The sequence below is a fragment of the Zeus faber genome (assembly GCF_960531495.2).
Source record: "Zeus faber genome assembly, chromosome: 16".
NCBI lineage: Eukaryota > Metazoa > Chordata > Actinopteri > Zeiformes > Zeidae > Zeus > Zeus faber.
Window position 1 is genome coordinate 1,312,328 of NC_137202.1, and position 22,588 is coordinate 1,334,915.

Below are 22,588 nucleotides of genomic sequence, written 5' to 3' on the forward strand. Positions count from 1 at the left end.
CACACACACACACACACACACACACACACACACACACACACACACACACACACACACAGTACTGAGAGAGGATATCCTGCTGGCAGCGGCTCAATGTCAGGTGTACGTGCGGGACCAGTCGCTCGTGGCCGACGCCTCACAGTGGAGAAGCCGGGTCGGGTCTGACTTGCTCTGCTGTCCAGTCGCGAGGTCACGTACACTAGAGAAAGCGCCCTTGAGTCACAGAGCCACGGCTGCCGCAGGTCACGTACGCACATTGACGCATTTTAATTTCCAAAAAAGCGCTACACTACCCATTGGTAAGGAATGTTTGCAACAGTGTGTGTTCAGGAAGTGGGAAATTAACAAAACTAAAAGTCAGATTTTTGAATGAATCGAAAGAAAACGGGCACCTTGTGCTGACGATCCATGAAGATCCACTTTATTGACCCCCATGGTATGTCATGATGTTTTAACATTGAATCCATGGGACAAACTAGTCACTTTTTAAAGTTCTTATATTTTAGTTTAGAGTTGCTATTCCAACAGTTACTAGTTACTATTTCAGTTTTACCAGTTAAAATGTTTAAAGGTACTAGTACTGTACTTATTTATTAGATACTAGTAACTATTCCAATTGTTACGAGTAATGATTTGGACAATTCTGTCATTGAATCCTATGGTCCCCTGTGTTTGAGAGAAAACAAAACAATGTCACAAGTAACAGCAAGAAAAGGCACGAGTCACTAATAAATAAGTACTAGAACTCAATTAATAGTGACTAGTAAAATTGAAATAGATACTAGTAACAACGGGAAAAGATACTTGTAGTCGGAGCAAATATTTGATATCTCAAACACGGAGCCCCATATGATTCATGATAAAACTGTCCAAATCGTTACTAGTAAAATTGCAAGTGTTGTTACAATTGGAATAGTTACTAGTAAATAAGTATTAGTACCTAATACATTTTGACAAGTTACACTTAAATGGTTACTAGTAACTGTTTGAATAGAAACTAGGAAGTAAGATTTAAGTACGAGTAACTTTTAAAAAGTGACTAGTTTGTCCTATGGATTAAGTGCCATTAAGATCTCTGGGCAAATTCTGATAAATATATAAAAAATAACCTCACGTGGACACTAACTCACGACACACACACACACACACACACACACACACACCACACCTGTGCTGTGATATTGCAGGTGACAAGATTAACTCAGAGCTTAAAGCCATGTGCAGGCTGCTTACAGAGATTATTCGCGCTGCCTTGTTATTGCCTCACCTTTTATCCCTCGTGTGTGTGTTAAATATCTGAGGGAAGCTGGCTTGCTCTGTGTGGATGATTGTTACTTCACATCATCTGGTATTCTTTGATCTCATAGTTACGTCACAGTCGTGAAACCGTTTACAACAATTGGTGATAAAAAGAAGAGGTTCATTCTGGTTCGACAGGAATCTATTTCTTGCGAAGGACTTGTTATTACGTGTTTGGAAACAAATAGCAACTGTTGAAATCCTGGGAGGCCTGAGAAAATCGGAGAAAGAGAGAGAAAGGGGGGGGGGTGGGTCTTGAGGTGACACAATGTCTATGTAAATGCTCTCAAGGCTTCATTGTTTCTGAAATATAAACATTAGAGCAGCTGCACCACTGAACTTTGGTACCCCACCACTCCTGAGTTTCCTGGACACACACACACGCACGCACGCACGCACGCACGCACGCACGCACGCACGCACGCACGCACGCACGCACGCACGCACGCACGCACGCACGCACACACACACACACACACACACACACACATCCAGCAAGGTCAGCAGGGCTATATTTAGTCGCCTCGGGCTTGTGCTTATCCCTCTAATGCAGCGGACGGGTATATAGAGCCCGGCCGAACACTGGACCCATTCATAGCGACCGCCCTGCCTCAGGATTTAACGTCTCTCCACCACACACCGAACTGACTGCCCAACTGCGACATCATCAAAGGTGAGAGTATAGTTTATATGTAAAACTGAGGTTTTTGATAAAATTTATCAAAAACTATTACTCACTGTATATGACCAGTGCTTTGGCGAGCTTGTGTCACAAATGGTATATTTCAATACAAGGGTTCTGACAAATGTTTTTATGACTCAGTTGTGAGCTTTGGAAAAGTCCTTCATGTCAAGATCTTTTTTTTTCATCATCATATTCCTAATAATCAGTGTCTGTATTTAGTTTTCATTTTTATATCATTTTATTTATATTTTAAACTTTCACCACGAGCAATTGAAATCTCAATTGAAATCTGTCTTGAAAATGTTAAAGCATCAGTCATTGTTGTGGCTGTCTAGTCTTCCCAATGATTTATTTGATTTATTCATTAGTATTTTTTTTCAAACTCACAGAACATGGCCTCTACTTAATGTAACTACAGATGTACACTGTTTACCTTCTACCAGCTTACAAGCCTTTAGATAAGGAGGATTGGGGACTAACGGCTTCTTCCTAACTCAGATTTTTCCTTTTTCCGCTGTGCAGGATGAAGTGCAGACGGCTACTCCTGCCCCTGCCCCTTTTGCCCACTATCGCCGAGGCGCTGGAGGACTCCGCTTCACAGAGTTTACCTGCGCACCTCCCCTCCTCCCAGTCCTCCCGGTCCTCCCAGCCCTCCTCCCAGTCTCTAGATGACTACATGAGCAGCATCCAGGCTCTGGCCCGGCCCATGGAGGCTGCCAGCTGCGGCCCTGTCAGGCTCCAGAGGTCGCCCAAGCTGCGGCTGTTCTCCAAGGGGCAGCTGAAACACCCCGTCCCGGCCTCGCTGTCCCGCGGGTCCCCCCGTGCGCTACGGACCAGCTGCCTCTCCGTGCACAACCCAGTGGAGCTTTCTCTCAGGACAGTCATGGAGAGAGAGTGCAAAGGGAGGGACCCGGTGGACTGGCTCTTTGGACAAACATCCACGCAGATGTGTACAAGCTTGGAAACTTGTTGAATGTGGAAAACCGGAGCAGGTGCAATGGAGCGATACAGATCGGGTTGTTTATGAAGGCATAAACAATACAAAGGACTATGCTGTTGTATGATAACGGGACTCCAAGGCTAAAAAAAAGACAACTACAGTGAAGAAATGTTTATTTCTGTGCAATAAGTACTCAGGGATTGTATTTATGTCTTTACTTGTATCGCTTTTATTTTATTTCTCAGATTTTTAATAAAAAACAACAATGAAAACTTTTGTGTTAATATTTTGGTTTGTTTTCTTGATACAGTAGAGGGTCCAATGCGCACGGTACATTTCACATGGTGCTGTGTACAATAAGAAACGGAGTAAAACAAAATAGCCTAAATCCAAAACAACACACTGTATGAAGCGCATCACTGGCGCGCCAGTCAAAGGCTGGCCCATCGGTGGGCCCCTAGTACTGCACTAGGCATGCCACTGCAGAAGTGCTCCTTGAAAGCGTTTCTCCTTGAAACTTTCTTTAATTCATACCCGACTATAGAACTCTACTGCCCTCTAGTGGTGGTCTGCACCACTGCAGATGGTCTCGGCGTTCCTCATTTGGAACACTTCATTTAGTCATTTAGCAGACGCTTTTATCCAAAGCGACTTACAATTGTTCAAACGCCAATGGACGCAGCCATCAGGAGCAATTAGGGGTTAAGTGTCTTGCTCAAGGACACTACAGCATGCTAGCAGGAGGAGCCTGGGATTGAACCAGCAACCTTTAGATTACTAGACCACCAGCTCTACCGCCTGAGCTACCATCCCCACACTTGTGGAGTTCACTTTTTGTTTTCCATGTTTTATCTAAACCATTATCTATATTTTATATAAAGCTTGACACTACTGTCGGAGCTCCCGAAAGCAGCACAGGCTCTGGTGTAAAGCTCCTAATTTTGTGAACCTGAAGTAAAAAAGGTACCTTCAAAATGTCTCATCATGCAAAATAAGTGTCATAATGGCAGCACAGGGGACGCATGGGTACTTCGTCTGTAATTTCTGTGAACTTGAAATCCTTTAAAGAGACCCCAAGATGGCACTAAAGACCACTAAAAAATACAGCCAATATCATATTTTATATTCTTATCATTAATGAGACCTTTTATTGGGGTCATACAAACTGTATTTGGATAAATCATTGACCATGTTAATCATTGATAACATTGAATCATTGATATCCATCACTGACATTTGTTAAACCACTGTTGTTCAGCATGCTGGGCATACAACAAAGAGTATTTGTATGCCATTGCATCTAGGACAGAGTTAGGCTCCAGGTGGAGTTCAAGTTCTCAACCTGCAATGCAACTCTTTATTAATTCTTAAATCATCAAGAACTGCTGCAATAACTCTGTCCTGTGGATGACCTGTAGGATTACAAGAACACAGTTTTTGGTTATGGAGAACCACCACCAACCCCCCTCTTTGGAGAACTATTTGTCATGTTTGGGTCTATAAACAACTGATCACTACTCCTAGAGGGGGAGAATCACCACGGGTGAGACAAATAAACATAGAACCAAACAACATTAACACGAAACCACAAACATTGGACGACAAGATGTACTGAAAAACAGTTAATTAGGTCCAGGAAAACTAGAACTACAATTGGGCACGTGGCCTCTTCCTGTCATAGTTTTGGCAGTAAATGAGGGAGGAAAGGAGAGGAATGCAACGAGGAGGGTGCTAGTGTGGACTCGAAGCAGGTGTGGTGGTGTGTGCGTGCGTGTGTGATGGGAGCGCCTGTATGTGTATGTGTGTGTAAGGTGTCCATCGGTGAATGTACATGACTTATCCCAATTGGTTGTGGTGTATAAGGTCGGTATTGTCGTGGCGCCTCCAAGCAGCTGAAAGGGCCCCAAGCCCGAGCTCCGCAGCCGTGTAGACACCTTGTACGGCTGCAGGAAAGCCCTGAGCACCCCGCCCATCGGCCACAGAAGACCCATAACCCAGTTCCAGTGAGCACAGGGAGACCCCGCGCCCCAGGGCTGCACCCCTACAACCCACCTCCAAGTGCAGGCACAAGACGCAGCCGCCGGCACAGACTGCTGGCTTGGATCCAGGCCCCGTGCTATACACCGAGACCCCGTCTGAACCGCCGCCTTGCAGGTGAGCCAGCGGGACCCCCATGCTCACCCACGCCCCACACAAGGGTGAGGCCCGCCCCACCGCAGCCAACCAGACACCCCATCCGGGCCGTGAGTGCCGAGTGCCCATCCACGTAGCAGAGTGTGCTCAGCACGGGGCACCTGGATGTTATTCCCCCACCCCCGCCGATGCTAGCAGGCCGCCAGATATATGGGCCCTCCACTACCCCCGGCACCTGGGGCACCCGCCGCAGAAAAGCCGCACAGCGGGAGCAAAAGGCCGACAGTCGCCCCCCACACCCCAACCGGGCACAAGCTGCCAGGACTCCAGCCCAGCCAGCGGGGGGCCCACTCGGCCAACCATGCCCCCAACACCGACCCGCCAGCAACCCCGGAAAACCCCAGTGCTGCCCCTGTGGGGCATAAGCATGACAGGCAAGATGGCAGCCGCCTGCCGCCTCCCCAACCACATAGCTTGCACCCCACCCATCCTGCAAGCCCTAGTCCTATTGTGTGGTGTATGTACTGAGTATGAGTTTTGGCACTGGGAGACATAGGCGAAGCGCGAATGGATCGATGCAGGGGCGCAGCAGGCCGGGGAGCGACCATGCGGACGACAGGAGACAATTATGGAGTTATGTTAGTGATAGAAGTAGCCCATATTTCATAAAATGAATCAATATTGTTTTTGGATATTGCCAATAGTTTTTTTTGGTTTTTTTTGAGATGTATTCTATTAATAACTGTAACCATTGAAAGGTGGTGAGATTATCTCTGTTTTTCCAATTTAGTAATATTATTTCTTGGCAATTGTTAAGGCGATCAAAATGGGTTGGTGGTGTTTAAGTGGTGGGTCGACTAAAGAGAGATCACCGAGTGTTAGGCCCACGGCCTCCCAGCGCCACTAGAGGCCGCTCTTGCCCAGTCTGCAGCTCCCTCCTTGAGCCAATTTCACACACCTGGGATCAATTACCTTCATCACTCACACAGTATTTATTCGACAGCTCCCCAGTCACTCATTGCCAGGCCGTCAACTAGCTTACTCGAGTTGTACTGCTACTGGCCTAGTTCCTAGCGCCTAGCACTTGTTCAAGTCCCTAGCTTATGTCTGATTGTTTTGTCTTCCCCTTACCTGCTTGTCTCCTCTCGTCAACCCTGTCCGTCCCTCTCCAGCCAGCCCGGTTAACCTGCTTGTCTCCGCTCATCGACCAAGGTTGTCCGTCCCTCTCCATCCAGCACGGTTCCCCATCTCTCCACCCGGATCCTGGACCCCTCCTCCCGGTCATCATCATCCCTACAGCCATCTCCACCGTGTGGGCTAATAGACATCCTTCGTCTGCCTCCCGTCTCTCTGTGTCGTGCGTTTGGGTCCATCCTAGCTCCGGTCTTGACACCGAGAAGACATATAGTCGGGGAGACTGGAATGCTGCGTCCCAGAAGGGTTGATAGCTTCTTGGTGATGTTGGTTCAGAATGGTAGGATAGGGGGGCGGAGCCAGAAGGCATGAAAGTAGTCATCTCTGGTATGAGAGGAACAGTGAGAGCCAATGTCTTCATCCACAAAACCCATTTGGAACATTTTGTGTTCCATGATATGAGCTCTGTGCAGAATCTTTGATTGGATGAGTTGCATTTTGGAGTTGCGGGTAATAGAAAAGGTGTTGCAAATAAGCTTCCACAGGTTGCTATCGGTGGGAACAGCAAGGTCTCTTTCCCATTCCATTGTAGGTAAAGATAAAGTATCATCTGTTTTTAATAAAAGTTTGTATATTCTGGGAAAGGGGTTTTTCAAGTGACCGCGTCTCACTGAGTGAGATGTTCAATCATTTCAGGTGGTAGTAGGATTTTGTTTGTCAATTTGATTTTAACTTTTAGCGATTGCTGTAATTGAATGAAGCCGTGGCCACTGATATTATACCTTTTGGTTAAGGTTGGGTTGGATATAAGCAAATTGCTTTCAAAAATGTGTTCCAGATGAGTATTTTCTTGTCTTTTCCAAGAGCTAAAGATTATTGGTCTGTATTTAACCAGAAAATCTGGCTTGTGCCAGATTGGCGTGTATTTGTTTGGGGAGGGTGTCACCACTGAGTTTGAGGGATTTTCACCAGACTGACAGAGTTGTTGCAATAAATGGGTTTTAAAAGCAATTATGCTTCCTTATTGATTCAGTAAGGAATGGTAGATCAGATAATGATAACTCCTGACATTCTGTTTGTTCAATGTCTCACCACCCATGGGCCAATTGTTGCTCTGGTTGTAATCATTTCATTATGAATTGAAGATGGTTTGCTAGATAGTAGCATCTAAAGTTTGGGGCTGCTGCTACCTCCACAGTCTTTGTTTTTCTGTAGTGCTGCTAGTTTAATTCTCTGTTTCTTGTATTTCCAATCAAATGTATTCACTATTGAGTCTAGAGTATTTAACCAATGTACCAAGGTTGCACTGGGGTCATTGAAAATACATAGTTTATTTTCACTGCTGCTATCCTACCATTTAGTGAGATGGGTAGGTTGGCGAATGAGGTATTCTTCAGTGGATTTGAGCAATGGAGTAAAATTAAGGGTAAACAAATATGACAGATTGGTGGAGATATCGATACCAAGGTATCTAATATTGCCCGTTGTGATGGTTAAAGGAAGTTTCTGAGTTGCAGCATTGCAGTCCTTGCCACTGAGTGGTAAGACTGTGGTTTTAGTTCATTGAATAGTCTGAGATCCCTGAGAATTTAGATATAAGATTGAACACCTAGGTAGGGATGATATTGGGTTCCATGTGTACAATAACATATCGTCTGCATACAAACTGATTTTGTGAACAGAGTTTCCTGTTTATATGACAATGATATTATTGTTTGACAGATGGCCGCCACAAGGGGTTCAATAAAGATGGTGAATAGTAAAGGGGAGAGCAGACATCCTTGTCTTGTTGTAGAGTGAAAGGCTGTGAAGTATAACCATTGGTGATGACAGAAGCAGATGGGGAGTTGTAGAGGATTCTGATCCATTGAATGAGTAACTCTGCAAAGGCAAATTTGTTGAGGATTGAAAAGAGATATGTCCAATTAACTCTGTCAAATGCTTATTCAGCATCTAAAGAAGCAATAACAGAATTTGAGTTGTTCCTTTGTGATATGCTGATCAGACTGAATAAACAATGCATATTGCTGGATGAGAGTCTGCCTTTGACAAAGACAGTTTGATGGGTGAATTATGAAGGTCGCAATTAATAAGGTTTATGGGTCTATAACTGGAGGTGAGGGCTAGGTCCTTATTGGGTTTGAGCAAAAACCGAAATGAGAGCGGTATTCATGTGCGGAGGCATGGTGGAGGGTGACTTAATCTCTGTTACCATTCTGATGAATAATGGGGAGATAAGTGGCCAGAAGTGTTTATAGTATTCCACTAGTAGCCATCTGACATTACAGAGTTACTTGTCAAGTAAAGGTCGATTCTCGAGAAACTTTGGTGGGGTGGTGAATAATATGTGTATTCTCTAGAATGTGGGTTATTTGATTGGCAACAATAGCCAGGAACATAATCACTCAAATATTGTTTTATAGTTGTTCCAGCTTATGTCATCTAACAAATGGTTCATTCTGATTTTGTGGTTCTCATGACACAAAGTCACACACATGCGCGCGCGCGCACACACACACACACACACACACACTCATTACAGGTGATTAAGCCATCTGTGCTCTATGCAATCAGGTCCAGCCCACATAAGCTTTGTTTACTGATCTTACAGGGCAACTCATGCATGCTGCCTCTACACAAATATTTCAGGCTTGTGTCTGAGGTCAATATGTGAGGTTCATGCCTGAGGTCAGTAGTGAATCAGCCTCCAATAAAATAACATCTGGATCAGGTCAAAATGTTGATTCAACCGGTCTTGGAAGAACTATCAGAACAACTGGACGCTACCGTGACTTAATTAGGCTCACCAGGTAGAGCGTACCATATACAAAGCTGAGTCCTAACGGCGGCCCTGGTTCAATTCAGGCACCCCGGTCATTTGCTGCACGTCATCCTCTCTGTCCCCATTCTTCCTTTTCTCCCCACACTGTCACTATCAAAATTTTAAAAAGCATGAAAATGCAAAAAGAAAATCAATAAATAAAATAAAATAAAGTTTTAATCACTAAATCTAAAATTACTAAGCCTATTTACATGGCAGTGAGAGGAAGGTTAGCACCAGGGGCTATTACTCTAAGTACTGTACTGTTTTTTTCTAATTTTGTACATCATTTTAGAAGTTTTGGGTGACTTTATGCTTTAAAAAAATAAATATCCTCTTTTTAATTCCACTACATCAATGCATCACACCTGCAAGTACTATTTAGTACTGTTAGTGGCACAGTGGCGCAGTGCATTGGTGGGTTCGATTCCCGCCTGGGGTACTGTTGGCACCGTGCTCCGGCGGGGTATCTCCCAAATAGGAGCCTTTCTGTGTGGAGTTTGCATGTTCTCCCATGCTCACATGGGGTTTCCTCACGTGGGGTTTCCTCCATCTAACATCAGTAAGGTCCCCCACCAAAAACATGCACACATCACCATCGTCCGACCAGCAATGGACACTTGGTACCAGGTCGTCGAATGCTGCCCACTGCTCCTGGCTGCCCCCCCGGAGGAAGGACAAGCCAGGATGGGAGAAATGCAGAGGCCACATTTCACTGGCCACCCTCCAAAAAGCATGTGCATGTGTGTGTGTATATATATGCATGTATTGTAGTGTGGTGTGACATGTGACAAATAAAGATTCTTCTTCTTCTTCTTCTTATTTACTCTCACTGAAAGGATGAGTCATGCAGCACAATCCCTTCATAAATAGGGGGATTCTTTGAAGTATCAAGACTTTGGTCTTAATGTAGTTTAACACGTTATGGATGAAATGTGATCGCATTGAAATATGAAATACATGGCAGAAATATGAAATATAAGTCGAACAAGTTGAACGAGTGTTATTACTTCCAATGCTAGAGTGTGTAAAAGTCAAGTACTTTCAAACTTATACTGGAGTACAATGCTGAAGGGAGGACTTTCTTTGTTCTAACCACATCAGGTTTCTTGATACCAGGTACTTCTATTTTTACTGAACTAAAAGAGAAAGTTTCCATTGCTGCATATCACAGAAAAAAAAAACAAATTCTTTAAATTCTTTGTGATCAAACCAAGTCCCTTTTCATTGCAACTGATGTAATATTATGTTTAGCTAGGGTGGATGCTTTCAGCTTTCTGGACCTTTGATACGCCAGAGTGTAGTTTCTTCTTTCTGTGTTTGTGTGTGTGTGTGTGTGTGTGTATGTGTGGATAGCCGGGTGCCATATTCTTTCCAGTCCCTCTGGGCAGTAGCACTAGATTGTGTCATTCCTGGAAAATCCCCAACAGAGTCACAGACCTAATTCTGCAGAATATATGCAGAAGATTACACACACACACACACACACACACACACACACACACACACACACACACACACATACACACACACACAGACACACACGCACGCGGACCCTTGGTAGCAGTGACCTCCAAGTCTTAAGGGGAAACTCCCGACCACAAAACCCATAGAATAATGAACAGAAAAATAACCTGACTACTGCGCACAGCTAAACGCCATCGCTTGCGTGGAACTGCTTTGTTCAGCAGCAACTACACATCGCTGGAATGTGGACTCTCTACTCTTCTCCCCCGTCAACTTGGTGGCGAAGGGGCTTTCTGTAGCTGTCTGTACTTGTGACCGCTCAGCAACTTGGGAAAACAAATCAGAATCCTCCGCATGTGGATCCAATCTGGAATTGGAGCCCCCCCCAGTCTGTTTTTGCGTGGAACGGGAGCGGTTGGACTGGTTAGAGAACTTCCATGTGTGAAAGGGTTGACAGTGATGTCGGCCCCCCCGCTGTGAACACAATAACGTTCAAGCCGCCCGCGGATCGCACACACACCGCTCACCCCCCGCCCGGGCCAGGCTTACCTCTCGGCTTCTCAGCTGGAAGTTCTTCCCCTTGTGGTAAAAGTTGTAGGTTCTGAGCAGCGACAAGATGTCGGACCTGACAGGAGGACACGGGACAGGCCATGATCAGTAAGCTCCATAGTAAGATGATGCGTGGGGTGACTGGGGACTGATGAGGGCACGTGGACTTACTTTGGGATGAGCTTGTTTTGGCTGAGCTTCACGTAGGTCTGAGCCTCACTCATCCTGCTGAGAGCGGAGCTGGAGGGTAGAGGAGAGTAAAGGATGCACATTCATGACGGTCCCCAAGCAGTGATAATCAGAGTGTGTGTGTGTGTGTGTGTGGGGGGGGGGAGGGGGAACTGCGATTTAACTGAATTCGCAAAGGGGGTCAAATCATTTGCCTCTCATTTTTGCCAGCTCTTTCTGCTGTCTGTGTGATGTCTGTGAAGGACATCAAGCCAAGGGAAGTTTCTTCCAAATGCTTTGTTTTTGGTAGATTAGCACTGTGGTTAAAGAGTAAATAAACGCAGGCCATACATGCATTCACTCCCATTTTGTTACCACTCGTTATAAGGAATGGGAGGTTTTGGTGACATGCCTTTATTTACTTCTTACTTAAGTACTAATCTACCAAAACAAAGCTTTTGGAAGAGATGTTCGGCCTTACCTCGCAGTCATGGAGGACATCAGATTATAAGAACGCTTCGTCTTCTGATTTCTGATTGGTTCACCACCGCCCACTCTCTCACTTCCACAGCTAAAAGTTTGTTTTGCAAAACATTTATCGCAAGAACTATTGCAAAAGTGAAGTATATTCATCCAAATATCAGAATTCCACATTTGTGAAAAAAAATTTTTTTTGTCACTTCAAATTCAGAACAGTTGTGTAAATCATTTATGGAAGTACAAGTTCAGATTCAATACACAAGCTCAGTTCTTTGTTCTACAGGTTCCCACATCCTCTTCTACAAGCTCTCCCATTTTGCAAATTACAACTCAAGACTTCAAACTTTAATCCACAAAAATAATAAAGACCAGTTTGGTTATGAAAACCAATATGGAACAAGCCGCACTGGGGATTAGGAGAAGTCACATGTCCTTGTTGCTGCAAAGCGACAAAAATAAGTGGACGGCTGCATGTCAAGACAAAGCACGTAGGGCCTTGAACGGCTCCGTGGGAACGATGAGTTATGGACCAAACTGTTCCAAATTGCTTTTAATAAACCCATGTCTAAATGATAAAACTAAAAACAATACCATAGTACAATTGCAAAGGAAGTACACAGTGCAGATAAAGGATTTACAAGGTCTAATTGGGAGACAAATTAGACCCTGTCACTTATAAAATGGATGCAGAGAAGTGGAAATGAATAGAGAAACAATGCAAAGTGATTTGTCCCTCGAGGCGTCAGCACCTTTGTTTGCCCACCACTCCAGATAAAGATCCCTGGAGGTACCTCAACGCTTCACTGCTACCATGCAGCCTGACCTGAAAATGGAAAGTGGCTGGGGGGGATTTCCTGGCTCTCTGGAAAGCCCGGCTCTGTGTGTGTGTGTGTGTGTGTGTGTGTGTGTGTGTGTGTGTGTGTGGGAGGAGCATGTGCATAAAGAAGCACTGCGGAAAAGTTGGAGCTCAGTGTCGATGCTCAGCTGCAGGATGAAGGGATTTCTACACATCATGCTGAGCATCTGCTGTGTGCTGATCACTGGTGAGCATCTATCTATCCATCTATCTGTCTGCCTGTTCTGTCTATCTATCTATCTATTTGTCTATCTATCAATCAATATAACTATCCGTCTATCTGATCTATCTGTCTATCTGATCTAGCTGCCTATCTGATCTGTCGGCCTGTCTATCTGTCTATCTAGCTATCTGTCTGATCTATCTGTCTAACTGATCTGTCTGTCCATCCGTCCGTCCGTCCATCCATCTCTTGTTTGCTGTTGATGCAACTCATATTTTAATTTAGGATTCTCCCTCAAATTAAACCAAAATACCTCAATCTTGTGAATTTAAAATCATGTAATTTCTACGCTTCTTGAGCTATCGGACTGAATTAGCTGTTAGACGAACCCCCCCCCCCACCCCCATAATCTGTGAACCCGACTGAGCTTCATTGATCTGTGTCTGGGCAGTGGGAGGCTCCAGCGGAACGTTCATCCCCGGGCAACGATGCCTGTGCCCAGAGACTCAGAGTAAGGTCAGAGGTCAAGTGAAGGGCCTCAAAGTGTACCCCAAAGGCCCAAACTGTGATCAGGACACAGTCATGTGAGTAACACACACACCAAAGCTCCTAGTAGACAAACTGTTGAGTTTGCCACCTTCTATAATCTCTGTCATAACTAATCGTATGAATTCACACATATTTCAGAGTGACACTGAAACGGAACAATGCAAAGGTGTGTCTCAACCCAATGGCTCCGATGGGGAAACATCTGATTCGCTGCCTCAACAGGTGAGAGGCGAATTAACCTCGCACTTTGCTTGGACAATGGCACTCTATTGTACATCAGTGTGTAATATTGCTATAGACCTGTTGGAAGCCGTGTTTTTTTTAATCTTCAGAAGTCTAGTTTAAGGGGATTCTACAATTGTTTTTCACTGTAAACAATAAAACAGGTTCCAATACAAGCTGTTTTCATGTTTAGAGACAATACAAGCTCATTTAATGATAATTTCTATCAATTTATTTCAGCGTTTGTAGGTGGAAGGTAGAGCTGGAGGGTTACATGGAGTCATCATTTAGTCTGGTGGTCCCGTGCTAAATGGGGTGCGTTTGTGTGTGTGTTCAATAGGGTCACGAGACTGAATGGGGATGTGAAGCAGTGTCTGAGGCGGAGGAGGTCTTCCCGGCAGCGGTCCGGGAAGAGGAGCAGAGCTCACAACATCAGGAGCACGCCCTCGGGCGCCGTTTAGGGACGTTGGACCGCGAACCCTTCCACGGTATGGACTGCCTGCCGCAGGGCTCAGGACACTTAATGCTTCACTTTACCTGAACGGTGGACATCTCAGGCTTCTTCGACTGTGGGTTGGAATGCAGATCAGCACCGTTTTACCTTTTTTCTTATTGATGAGATTGTGTCCAAACCTAAGCCCTTGAGGCTTATATTTTGTGGTAATTGTTGCTATACACTAAGTTGTGGATTTTTTTGTTCTATGCTCATAGAAACAGTTACAACAGTTAAGAGTTACCCCCTTACTGTCGAAAGGTTGGTTGATTGTGAAAAGCATTGAGTAATTTATTTTTTATATCCCAATTTTTACATATTTTTGCATCTTGTCGTTTTGTAATAAATCTTTTCAAACAGGGGTATATATGCCTATTTGTGTTGTTTGTTTAAAAAAAACCCCACACTTCTATCTCCTCTTGTGCAAGTGAATGAAAACAACAACCTTTTTCAAGTTAATCAGCTACAGAGCGTCACTGAGCACGAGCACAGAAAAGAAAACCTTCAAACCCCAAGACCTAATGTGACACAAATATCTGTTGTATTTCAGTTTAAATGAAAAGTCATGTTGTATGAGCCCTTATTAGCCTGATACGATATTAAACAACTGGAGAGGACTCAGAGCTACCGTATATATATCTATCATCTATGGGTTTTGAGGTTTGGGATCTACAGGGATCCAACCCACTGACCTACAAAATCAGTCAGGCCACCGAATTCCTTTCAAATGAGTTGAAGCCAGTTTCAGCAGTATAACGCTGTTTTAGTGGGGATGTTTTAAGGTAAAATCACTGAATTCTGGGAACTGCTTCCACCACATAATTGCACGCTCTGAGCTGTTTTCACCAAATCAGATTTTCATTGTGTTTCAATTGTCATTAACGCACAGATTCTCAAACTCCTTTTGGCCCATGACCCTGTTTTTAGGTCCTATCACACAACATTTTTCTGTGTGGGTTATAATTCACATTTAGGCCTTTAAGGAAAGAGATTGAGGATGAATAAGAATATTTTTTGTTATTCTTTAAAAAGTGACATTACTGTTCCATTTTGCTTATCAGGACAAAAATTCATGTGTATTTAATGTGAGTATCACAGGCGCTACTTTTATTAAATCATGGAGCATGGAGGGAGCTCCAAATGCATTATATCATTCAAACCTATTAACTACTTTTTTTAATTAACAATATATCAATCAAATATCAAAATATTGGTCTTAGAAATGTCCCGTGACCCTGTGTGCATATCAAGGGACCCCACGTGAGACCGTGACCCCAAGTTTGAGAATGGCTGCATTCATGTCTGTGTTGTTTCAATGTAACTTCCCTGTTATTAGCCAATCAGGTTCTGAATTGTTGAAAGTAAAAATAAATTAACAAACAAACAAATATATAAATAAATAAATACGTAAAAGAATGAATGAATAAATACATACATATATTTTTTAATTATTTTTAAAGCTATTATTGTGGCAAATATTAGACTAATTTATAGGCATTTTTATATATTAAATACATTGATTTTTTTATTGATTTTATAGAGTAAAAAAGCAGGCAATACTATGTATCAACATGGTGTATAAACATGTGTACATTTTTTTCCTTGTTTTCTCTTCGCATTTTATTTCTATTACTTAGTTTTACTTTATTTTTATTTTTATTTCTTGATTAGTTCTTTCAACGGTATGTTGTTGTTCACCAGTCCTCTCTCTGTGGACCATGTCACCAAACAATATTTTCTGTAGAAACCTGAAAACCCTTTCAAAACATGTATTGGAAACACACAAATTGTCTTGGCTTCAATGAGACAGTTGGTGCAGCTTTTGGAAAGAAAATACACTTGACTGAACCAGCAAGGCTTTCTGTAAATCATGTGACAAGGAAGTATCCTATTGGATATTTGATCACACGCACACACGCCTTTTTTTCAAAAATGTCTTTGTTCCCAGGAAAAGGTGCACAACTTTGGATTTGGACTTTCGATTCCCCGCTGTTAGGCCCTTCAGTCACTGGTCGTATATGAAGGAGTGGTTGTGCAATGCAAAATGAAAAGTAATAGTAAACTACCGAGCAAAATCCCCCTGGTTGCAATGCTGTTTTTAAACATAAATTACTGTTGTTTTTTTTTTTACTGCTTTAAAATAAATGTCTCTCACTCCACTAATGCTACTTATTCCTATAGAAGGTTTAGCATTTGGTTCAGTTGGTTTCACTACTATTTACAACAAAATTTACTTTTCTCACTTTGGACAAAAGTGTCTGAAAACTGACATAATGTAATGTGATGTAAATCATTCAGTTTTATGCTGCTTCAGGTTTATTTTCCATTATCCTGCCATATTTTATTGTGCACAGTTACAACTGTGAGGTTTATTGTATTATTATTATTTTTTTTATTTATCTTTTTCCCCATATAAATAAAATAAAACATTTGCACAACCACCAGCATTTTAATACAGTGGTATGTTTTCTGTGAATGTTTGGTTTTAGTGTATAGGCTTATTGTTTTATTGGTTTATAGCACATTCACCTTTCTTTTATTTCAGAAGTTATATATATGTATGTCTGTAAATTTCATTTTAGGACATGATCTTTTATTTTCAGGCATTTTTCATTCGTATCTTTTCTTTTTTTTCTTTTATTTTTAGGTTATACATGTTATTTATCATTATGTTTAGTGTATATTGGCAGATTTTTATTTTATTGGTTACAGTTAATTCTTAGGTTTAGTGCATATTTTCTAAAATGTCCATATATTGCCATTTTATTTTTTCATATTTTGTATGTTATTGTTTTATTGCTTTATTATTATTTTTCCAATTGTGTTAATGCTGGGACATCTATCTATCTATCTATCTATCTATCTATCTGTCTGTCTGTCTGTCTGTCTGTCTGTCTGTCTGTCTATCTATCTGTCTGTCTATCTATCCATCTATCTGTCTGTCTGTTTGTCCGTCTATCTATCAATCTATCTACAGTATGTATGTATGTATCTGTCTATCTGTCTGTCTGTCTATCTTATACATCTAGAGGATGATCAGCTGATGGCACTGGGGTGGCACTCTGAGGGTAAAGCAGGTTGTCTGGAAATGGAAGGTTGTTGGCACCACCTGGGACAAAGTGTTTCTCCCAAAGACCTGTGTGTTGCTATTCATGGCTTAAAGAAAAATAATTCTGTGAAATATAAATTAAAAGCACTACAAATGTTTATTTTCATGACGTCACAAAGTACTGTAATAAGTTGTGTACTGTGCCACAACACCAATGCAAGCGTTGATGCAGTGCTTCCATCTAGTGGCTGCACAATTAAATACGTTTAACTAAATACACAAAGTAAGGCATGTTTCACACGGTCAGTCTAAATTTAGGGATTTTGGCACTGAGGCCAACAGCAGAGATAGAGCTAACAATGCACAGTACTGTATATAGTATTTATATCATCATGAAGTTCATGAAGTCATGAATTAGGCTACAAAGATAAAGTGCTGAAAATGTAGTTATAATGCTATTGGTCAGACTGGTCAGCTCATGCATCATAATGGCACTTTAAATATTCAATGAATTAAAGGATTCCAGTCGGTCACTGTTATTATAATTCCCCCGAAGCACAGTGGTTTTCTTGCTACGGGTTTATTTGTAGGCTTCTCTTCAAATCCATGCATGAAAACTAAACACACAGTATCGATCAGAAAGTGGTACTCAAACCCAAATAGTCAAAAACTAACTTGAAGGACTCTCAAACATATTTGTGATTTTTTTTCGTACTTTTTCCACACCCGCAAAATATCTTTTTTGTTTGTGACAACTATCTGAACTTTCGACCTTTACCTGGGCGATGCCATGCATCAACACATTAAAAATTGGGACAATATACACATTAAAATTGGGACAACACATTCAAATTGGGACAAATATCTTCCAACCACTATTTGCAGCAGCGAGCATCTGGTTAAGGGAGCAGCGGGAACAATGCGAGCAGCAAAGAAGAACACTTAGAATACGGAAATTATCTTTTCTATCGATTATTTTTGGCATTTACACACAACTGACATGTTGCACCATCACAGAGGGTTATCACACATATGTTTGTGAGAGTCCTTTGAGGTAGTTTGTGTTGCAAAGTGCGCCGTACTTTTTGCACTATATTTATAGAGCAGGGTGGCCGATGGTTGATATATGAATGAACGCCGATATCATGTTGTTGTTTATTTTTCGCATCTGATAAAATACAACAGTTTAATAATAATAAATGAGACACAAAATTGCTGAAGTTAAATGAACATTTTTTAACACTAATGTTATTGTCTGCATTGTCTCTGCAGTGCACTTATTTTAAATAAAAACTGTATCAACTTAATAAATGTTCACAGGTAGTCAAAAACTAAACTTTGTAAAAAGAACCCTTATGAATGAAAAATTACATTTACGTCATTTAGCAGACGCTTTTATCCAAAGCGACTTACAATTGTTCAATCACCGACGGACGCAGCCATCAGGAGCTAGGTGTCTTGCTCAAGGACACTATAGCATGCTAGCAGGAGGAGCCTGGGATCGAACCAGCAACCTTTAGATGACTACACCACCAGCTCTACCGCCTGAGCTACCACCCCCACTGTGAATAATAAATAAATAATTATAAACAATAACAAATTGAATAATAAGCTGCATATTATTATTATTATTATGAGTATTATTATTATTATTATTATTAATAATAATAATAATAATAATAATAATAATAATAATAATAATAATAATAATAATAATAATAATAAAATAATAATAATTTATAAATGTTGTATTAAAGTCTGTTCAGGAAATAGAGAGCCTCCCCAGGATTTATTATTTATAAGTAAAGTATTTACCCCAAAACAATCCAGTTTTGACAAAATTATGTCCCATAGCAACGGAAAGCCACAGGGAAGACAGTGTGACACGGCATGGGACAGTGGGGGAATACAGGGGTTTCTTTTGGAACGGGACGGAACGGGACAGTCCCTCAACACAGCTGTGTTTAAAAAATGTGTTTCATAAAAGTTAGAAAACACACAAAAATAAATATATCTAAAATAAAAGCACAGGAAAACGGCAATGCATGCACGGCACAGTGCTTTCGGGAGGAGGAAAAAAACTCCATTCCAATTGTCTGAGTTAAGTTTACGTTTTGCGTCAAATGCGAAGTATTTCAAAACAGCACTCATGCTGTTTTCTTTCAAAACCGGTGGCAAGGCTCTGCACTTGCCATCCTTAATGAGTAGCAGTGAGTGAGAGGAGGCGGGGCTATGTGGGCACTGCAGTGGTGTATGTATGTCAGTGAGAGGAGAGAGAGAGGAAGTGCAGCTGGAACCAGTATATTGATAGTACGGAAAATGAGTATTGAAACACTTTAAAATATTCAAAATCGATATGTATAAAGAAATAGATATTTATGACAACGCTAGTCTGCAGACATTTTGTTTATTATCGACCTTGTGGGCGTAATGCATTTGCTGATGCCAATTATCTCGAAATGTGGAAATATCGGCACAATTAATCGACAGACCGATTAATCGGTCGACCACAAATTCACATCTTATTAAAGTTTATGTTGTGACCAGCATGAACTTTTCTCCAGAGCATGAACGATGGCCGTGCTTGCTGTTTGCCTTTTTCCTTAGAAAAAAAAAAGACTCCAACCACCTCCTCTGCTCCTTTCCTCCTCTCCTCCTTCTTTACACTCTTCTCCTCTAACCACCCCCTCCACTCCTTTCCGTTTCTCGTCCCTCTTCCCCCTCTACTCTTCTCCTCCAACTACCTCCTCCGCTCCTTTCCTCGTCCCTCTCCTCCTCTAACCTCTCTCCATTCCTTTCCCTCCCTCGTCCAGACTCCTCTACACTCTTCTCCTCCATCCACCTCCTCAACTAATTTCCTTTCCTCGTCCCCCCTCCTTCTTTACATTCTCCTCCTTTAACCACCTCTTCCACTCCTTTCCTTTCCTCCTCCCTGCTCCCCTCCTCCCACCCCCCTTTTCTCCCTCCTCCTCCCCTCCTATTCTCTCCTGGACAAAGGTCCTCAACTCCTCCTCCTAATTGATCCGATCGAGTTTCACCCAATTACAGCGTTTACTCTGCGAACGGAATCCATGACGTTGGACAAATGTGATGGACAAATAAAAACATGCTTAAAGCTGTAAAACAAGCTGCTTAATGACACGACCGCTGGGGAAAACAGTTTTTCGAGCTCATTTAACGATGGATTCTTCCTTTATGAAAATAAGTGTCTGGACTGACTCCAGGTTCTATTTTATTTACGTGCGTTCCCCGACGCATCATTTGTGTCCCGTTTTCAAAAGCGCACAGTCACAGGCAAACGGTACGACTGGTACAAGGGTTAAAATACTACAGCGTCATTTAAATCATTTGAAATATCTTACCATAGCCCGGTGCGTCCCCTCGTCTTGTACAAATCAACCTCGCTCTCCGCCGTCTTATCTCCCACGCTTCCCACCTCAAGACCCTGCGGTATTCTACCGGAGGAGACGAGGTGGGATTGAATGACACCGGAAGGGACCAATAGAGAGTCGTGCTGATAGAGCTCAGCCAATTAGAGAAGAGTGCATTATGTTAGGCATAGATTTGTCCCTCAAAACTCCACAACCAATCATTGTATTTCTAATATATATATATATATATATATATATATCATTGTATCTCTATAATTTAATTGTATTTGTTTTTTCATTATTATTTATGTGTATTTTTCATATCAATAGACCCATTTGTTTAGACTACACCTGGACCCACTTACACTCTTTCCCTCTACTCATGCCACTTATTCCTAGAGAAGGTTTAACTGTGATACAGTTGGTGTGATACTACCGACAACATGCACTTATTGTCACTTCGCTTTGGACAAAAGCATCTGCTAAATTATGTAATGTCATGTTTATTGTAAATATACTTTTACAAATGTAAAGAAAAATACTATATTTATAATTGCACTCAGTTCTAACAATGCTGCAATTAACCCCTCACAAAACCCTTTTAATTGATCTAGTGCAAAACGAACATGTGTGTTCTGTATATTTTATATAATTAATTTTTAGCTGTTTTTTTGGATTGTAAGGTTTTTCTTTTCCCCCAAATGTTACTTGTCCGTGTGTCTGACTGTAGACCAAAGCACCGGTCCATACCAAGTCCAGTTCCTCATACATGACCTTGGCCAAATAAACAGATTCTGATTCGTATTCTCCAATGTCCTATTTGGGCAATTCTTCTGCTTATAAACGAGGACACGTCTAATGAAGTGTTCTTCACTGTTCCAAATTCAATAGTGTGTGACAGTTTCCCGAAACAGGTAGACCGAACTGTCCTTGTTTTTCCCTTCCCGGATTAGTGTGTTAAGTCTGAAAAAGGAAGTGTCTTTTATGACGTATTAAGGATTTGCCTTCCGCTTCCTGTTTTCAGGCCGGGATCTTCCATCTCGGAAACGACATCATCGCGGCAACAACAGAGCTGGAGGAAGCCCCCCCACTGCAAAATAACTTCCTTGACGGACACATTAATGACAAATAATAAACAAAAAACATGTTTGTTCATAAAAAAAATAAAAAATAAAAACAATAGTAAGATGCTCGGAAATAATAACCAAATCTTCCTCCGCTCTCAGAACACAAAATGTCCACCTATTTATTTGTTACCATTTGGATTCCCTTTGAAAAAACAGCTTGTCTTCTGGTTTATTTACAGGGTCATACTCCGTTATACTGTAACTGTACTTGGTCGACGACACTTGCCGGGTGTGATGGAGAATTGGGCAATGTGGCCTCAGGTTTAGGGGCCGACAAACAGCCCCTCGGGGGCCGCTGAACAAAGAGACATTGTTTTCTTCAGGAGTGGATTTTATCCCCCCTGACTGGATTCACATGTTATGGCTTTGCAAACACTAAATCAGGTTCAGAACGATGAAGGAGTGTGTCATTATTTAGAACTGTGTGTCTGACTGTAGACCAAAGCACCGATCCATACCAAGTCCAGTTCCTCATACATGAAAATGTCCTTGGCCATATAAACAGATTCTGATTCGTATTCTCCTATGTCCTATTTTGGCAATTCTTAAGAAGAAGAAGAAAGAAGAAACAGTCTTTATTCATCACGCAACACACCACACTATAACACATGCTTGCACACACACACACATGCACATGCTTTGATGGTGGCCGGTGAAATGGATTCTCTGCTTTTGACCGCACAGCCAGGAGCAGTGAGCAGCATACGTGGACGCGCCCGGGGACCAGGTGATACATGTCCATTGCTGGTCAGACAATGATGGGTGCATGTTTTTGGTGGGGGTCCTTACTGACGTGAGGTGGAGGAAACCCCATGTGAGCACGGGGAGAACATGCAAACTCCACACAGAAAGGCTCCTATTTGGGAGATAACCCGCCGGAGCACGGTGCCAACAGCGCCCCAGGCGGGAATCGAGCCCAGGACCTTCTTGCTGTGAGGCATCTTCTGCTTATACACTGACATGTATCTTATGTTGCGCACGCACGCGCACATACACACACACACATGTGAAGAGTGGGTCTCTCAAAACCTCTTTGTTTTTCTTTCATGCGACAGGGTCTCCTCGGACAACAAAACAACAAT

At 42.3% G+C, this 22,588-nt stretch overlaps 3 protein-coding genes across 3 annotated transcripts in view; 2 read left to right on the forward strand and 1 right to left on the reverse strand.

Moving 5' to 3' along the window:
- Window positions 1-20,432, reverse strand: part of rassf4a (Ras association domain family member 4a) — a gene marked incomplete at its 3' end in the record, with an annotated part of 28,771 nt that extends 8,339 nt beyond the window's left edge. The window contains exons 1-3 of the mRNA XM_080016157.1: window positions 20,371-20,432; window positions 11,200-11,268; window positions 11,029-11,104 (exon numbers count right to left, since the gene is read on the reverse strand). Of these exons, the coding sequence (XP_079872283.1) occupies window positions 11,029-11,104; window positions 11,200-11,252 (129 nt within the window). The 5' untranslated portion in view covers window positions 11,253-11,268; window positions 20,371-20,432. The remainder of the gene's footprint in view (window positions 1-11,028; window positions 11,105-11,199; window positions 11,269-20,370) is intronic.
- On the forward strand, window positions 1,860-3,190 carry LOC307241897 (uncharacterized protein). Its single transcript, XM_080016158.1, has 2 exons — window positions 1,860-1,972; window positions 2,507-3,190. The coding sequence occupies exon 2, from the start codon at window positions 2,508-2,510 to the stop codon at window positions 2,955-2,957; it is 450 nt and encodes a 149-aa protein (XP_079872284.1). The 5' UTR covers window positions 1,860-1,972; window position 2,507; the 3' UTR covers window positions 2,958-3,190.
- On the forward strand, window positions 12,679-14,089 carry cxcl-c13b (CXC chemokine 13b). Its single transcript, XM_080017107.1, has 4 exons — window positions 12,679-12,719; window positions 13,147-13,279; window positions 13,383-13,466; window positions 13,807-14,089. The coding sequence occupies exons 1-4, from the start codon at window positions 12,689-12,691 to the stop codon at window positions 13,925-13,927; spliced, it is 369 nt and encodes a 122-aa protein (XP_079873233.1). The 5' UTR covers window positions 12,679-12,688; the 3' UTR covers window positions 13,928-14,089.
- Window positions 20,433-22,588: the final 2,156 nt, after the last annotated feature.

Coding starts and splice junctions, on each gene's coding strand:
- cxcl-c13b (XM_080017107.1), top strand. CDS start 12,689: ATGCTGAGCATCTGCTGTGTGCTGATCACTG. Junction 12,720..13,146: donor CTGCTGTGTGCTGATCACTG/GTGAGCATCTAT, acceptor GTGTCTGGGCAG/TGGGAGGCTCCAGCGGAACG. Junction 13,280..13,382: donor TGTGATCAGGACACAGTCAT/GTGAGTAACACA, acceptor CACATATTTCAG/AGTGACACTGAAACGGAACA.
- LOC307241897 (XM_080016158.1), top strand. CDS start 2,508: ATGAAGTGCAGACGGCTACTCCTGCCCCTGCCCCTTTTGCCCACTATC.